This window comes from Alnus glutinosa, chromosome 5 (assembly GCF_958979055.1).
Source record: "Alnus glutinosa chromosome 5, dhAlnGlut1.1, whole genome shotgun sequence".
NCBI classification, from domain to species: domain Eukaryota; kingdom Viridiplantae; phylum Streptophyta; class Magnoliopsida; order Fagales; family Betulaceae; genus Alnus; species Alnus glutinosa.
The window spans coordinates 20,672,361-20,675,956 of record NC_084890.1 but is presented as its reverse complement, the minus strand read 5'-3'; the positions used below and the strand labels follow the sequence as shown (position 1 = coordinate 20,675,956).

General features: G+C 37.2%; 1 protein-coding gene across 1 annotated transcript; it reads left to right on the top strand.

Annotated features, from left to right (window-relative positions):
* The first annotated feature begins 785 nt into the window (after positions 1–785).
* LOC133869072 (uncharacterized) lies at positions 786–2,675 on the top strand. Its single transcript, XM_062306045.1, has 4 exons — positions 786–1,223; positions 1,344–1,741; positions 1,976–2,210; positions 2,337–2,675. Exons 1-4 carry the CDS (start codon positions 786–788, stop codon positions 2,673–2,675), a joined length of 1,410 nt encoding a protein of 469 aa, XP_062162029.1.
* The last annotated feature ends 921 nt before the right edge of the window (positions 2,676–3,596 follow it).

Below are 3,596 nucleotides of genomic sequence, written 5' to 3'. Positions count from 1 at the left end.
CACCCTTCTAATATCTCATATCTATAAGTAACTAGTAATTAGCTTCTAACTAAACTCTAACTTGTGAAAACAATAGCTTGACCAAACATGTATGGAATTGAGTTTTGTTTTTCCTTTTCTTCAACGTTCACAAGTAGGCGTAGGCTGCTTGTCTGTTCCACGTGGTCTGGGTCTCACACGGGCTGGGTTCATGGACTGGGTTTATGGATAGCTAAAATGGGCCCGCAAATGTTTATTGTTCAATTTTCGTCCAAATCAGAGGTACTATTTTTCATGAGTGTTTTCGTACCCTAAATGAAGTCCAAAAATTATGAAATTAGAAGGGTAGTTAGAGGACTTTGGGACGAACGTTCTAACTTCTAAATCGACCAAAACAGAGTCTGTTTGACCCTATTTCCGTTATTCCAAAGTTTAAGGTCCGTTTGAACTTTTATTAAACTGAAACTATAAATACTTCTTAATAAATGAATATTTATTTTCATAAATATTCATTTATTCTTTTACAATATTATTATGTCTTAAATCATATTTTAAGATATTTTATTCAATATCTTAAAATACGGGTTATTACAGAGGAGCAGTTGGTGGCGTGATATTTGGGGGGTTTACGGCAGTCCCTACAAGACGTCCTTAGTCTCCACTTCCTCTGGACGGTTTCTGAAGCCTATCAGTGTGCCTTGAATGTAGAAAAATAGCAAACCAGAAGCAATACCAGATCTACAACAAGAGGAGATCAGAATACATGAGGAGTTCGTCCTTAGGATCCTCATCCTAATCCTCAAACTATGCAAGGCCAGAGTTCCAACTCCAACATTCGCTGTTTCAAATGTGGGGAGCCCGGTCATCGAGCGTCCGATTGTAAAAAGTTTGCAAGCAGAACGAGTAAGAATCTCTTAATTGATAATGAAACAGTAGAAGAAGTCAACATCGGAGATCCTATTTTTGATGATAGCAATGACGAGGAGATTTTGTATGGAGATGGACACAAGACTCTTATTGTCAGAAAAAACTTGCTTGCTCCAAAAGATGACTCCGAAGAAGATTGGTTAAAAACCAATATTTTTTATACCACATGCACTATCGCGGAACATGTTTGCAAGATTTTTATTGACAGTGGTAGTTGCAAGAATGTGGTGTCAATGGATGTAGTTAAGAAGCTTCAGTTGAAGATTGATCCCCATCCAAAACCATACAAATTGTCCTGGTTGAAAAAGGGAAGTGAGGTAATAGTAGATGAGAGGTGTTTGGTTTCTTTTCTAGTTGGAAATTAATATTTCGATAATGTATGGTGTGATGTAGCGTCTATGGATGCATGTCATTTATTACTAGGCAGGCCTTGGTAGTATGATCGATCTGTTGTCCATGATGGGCGGCAAGATACCTATACTTTAAACATCAAGGGAAAGAAGGTGGTTTTAGCACCTCAGCTAGAAGGAGTCATCCCTATACCAGTGACTGAGAAGGGCTTTAATCTCTTGTCAATGTCTCGATTCCTGGAGAAAATAGAAGAAGAGGGCATTGTGTATACCTTTATGACATGTGAAATGGGTTCCAGAATAGATGATGACGTGTTAGTGGAGTTACGAGAGGTGTTGGCTGAGTTTGCTGATTTGATGCCAAGGGAACCACCCCTTGGTTTGCCACCCATGAGAGATATACAGCACCACATCGACTTTGTGCCAGGGTCAATCTTGCCGAATCGACCAGTTTATTGCCTCAGTCTAAAGGAATCTGAAGAGTTGTAATGCTAAGTGACAGAGTTGCTGAAAAAAGGGTAAATTCGAGAGAGAATGAGTCCATGTGCAGTTCCCACTCTCTTAGTTCTGAAGAAGGATGGATCGTGGTGCATGTGTGTTGATAGCAGAGCCATCAATCGAATCATAGTGAAGTATAGATTCCTGATTCCCCGTTTAGACGACATGCTGGATCAATTAGCAAGTTCTAAGTTTTTTTCCAAAATTGACCTTACTAGCAGGTATCACCAGATCAGAATAAGGCCAGGAGATGAGTGGAAAACGACATTCGAAATGCATCATGGGTTGTACGAGTGGACGGTCATGCCTTTTGGGCTATCTAGCTTACCTAGCACGTTCATGCGATTCATGAATCAGGTGTTGCGGCCTTACATGGGAAAGTTCGTTGTTGTGTACTTTGACAATATCCTCATTTATAGCCCCTCGCATGAGACGAACCTAGAATATCTCAGAGAGGTTTTTGAAACACTATGAAATGAGTGTTTATATGTCAATCAAAAGAAGTGTTCATTTCTTACTACCTGTGTTACTTTTCTTGGTTTTGTTGTGTCTACTGATGGTATTCATGTATATCAATCTAAGGTGACAGTAATTCTAGAGTGGCCAACACCCAAGAGTATACATGATGTCCGGAGTTTGCACGGATTGGCGTCATTCTATCGATGGTTCATCCAACATTTTAGTGCGTTGATTGAGCCAATCACAGAGTACTTAAAGGGTCAGACTTTCCAATGGACTGAAGAGGCCAATACAAGCTTTCAATTGGTGAAGCGGAAGATGATAGAAGCACCTATTCTCACTCTGACAGACTTCGAGAAGATTTTCGAAGTCAATTGTGATGCATCTGGCGTTGGTATTGGTGGTTTCCTAAGCCAAGAGGGGCGTCTGATCGTCTTTTTCCGTGAGAAGTTGTCATGGTAAAAGAAGAAATATTCGACCTATGATTTGGAGTTCTACCCATTGTACAGTCTTTGAAGCACTGGCGTCACTACCTGGTGCAAAAAGAGTTCATCCTTATTGTAGCGCCCCAGATTTTAACACATAAAATATAATGTCTTAAATTATATTTCAAGACCTAATAATAAGGCAAAAGAATATATATATATATATATATATATATATATATATATATATATATATATATATATATATATATATGAATATTTATGAAAAAAAATATTCATTAATTAAGAAGCGTTTATAATTTCAACTTAATAAAAGTTCAAACAGACCTTAAACTTTGGAATAACGAAAATATGTTCAAACAAACTCTGTTTTGGTCAATTCAAATTCTAGAACGCTCGTCTTGCAGTCCTCTATCTACTATAAAGTTTCATAGAAATCATATTTTTGTAGGTTTACTGAAACTGTCTGTGAAACTAATACTCCTAGACTGGATAGCATGCATGTGTTGCAGCCTAAGATTCTGCCACGTCACTCTATTGATTTTTTGATGCTTTCCTGAGTTGACAAGTGTCCATTCTTGTCTTGTATGGTAGTTTAATAGTTACTATAAGGTCAATTAAATATCTAAGGATAAAATTACCTAACTAAAGGATAAGGTTACTAAGATAAGAGATATTATTGAAAAATCATCATTACATTCTTTAATGATTTATTCTCATTTAAAGCCAGCCACGAGTAAACATTCCTTTGTGATATTTGGTAATCAATTAGTCCAATTTGTAACTCAGTTTCATTTCTAAGTAAAGAGAAATGCCAAATTTAGTTAGAATGGAATTTGCTATGATTAGATTAGATATTATTTTATTTTTGTGATGATAAGATTTTAGGATATTTTGTGGAAAATTCTCCAACTTGGCCAGCCATCATGTGTGAGGG

Bases quoted from the DNA above. Each gene is read 5' to 3' on its own strand.
- LOC133869072 (XM_062306045.1), top strand. From the start codon at position 786: ATGCAAGGCCAGAGTTCCAACTCCAACATTCGCTGTTTCAAATGTGGG. The intron at 1,224-1,343 runs GTAATAGTAGAT...AGGCCTTGGTAG, and splicing joins GGTTGAAAAAGGGAAGTGAG to TATGATCGATCTGTTGTCCA. The intron at 2,211-2,336 runs GTTTTTGAAACA...TATCAATCTAAG, and splicing joins ACCTAGAATATCTCAGAGAG to GTGACAGTAATTCTAGAGTG.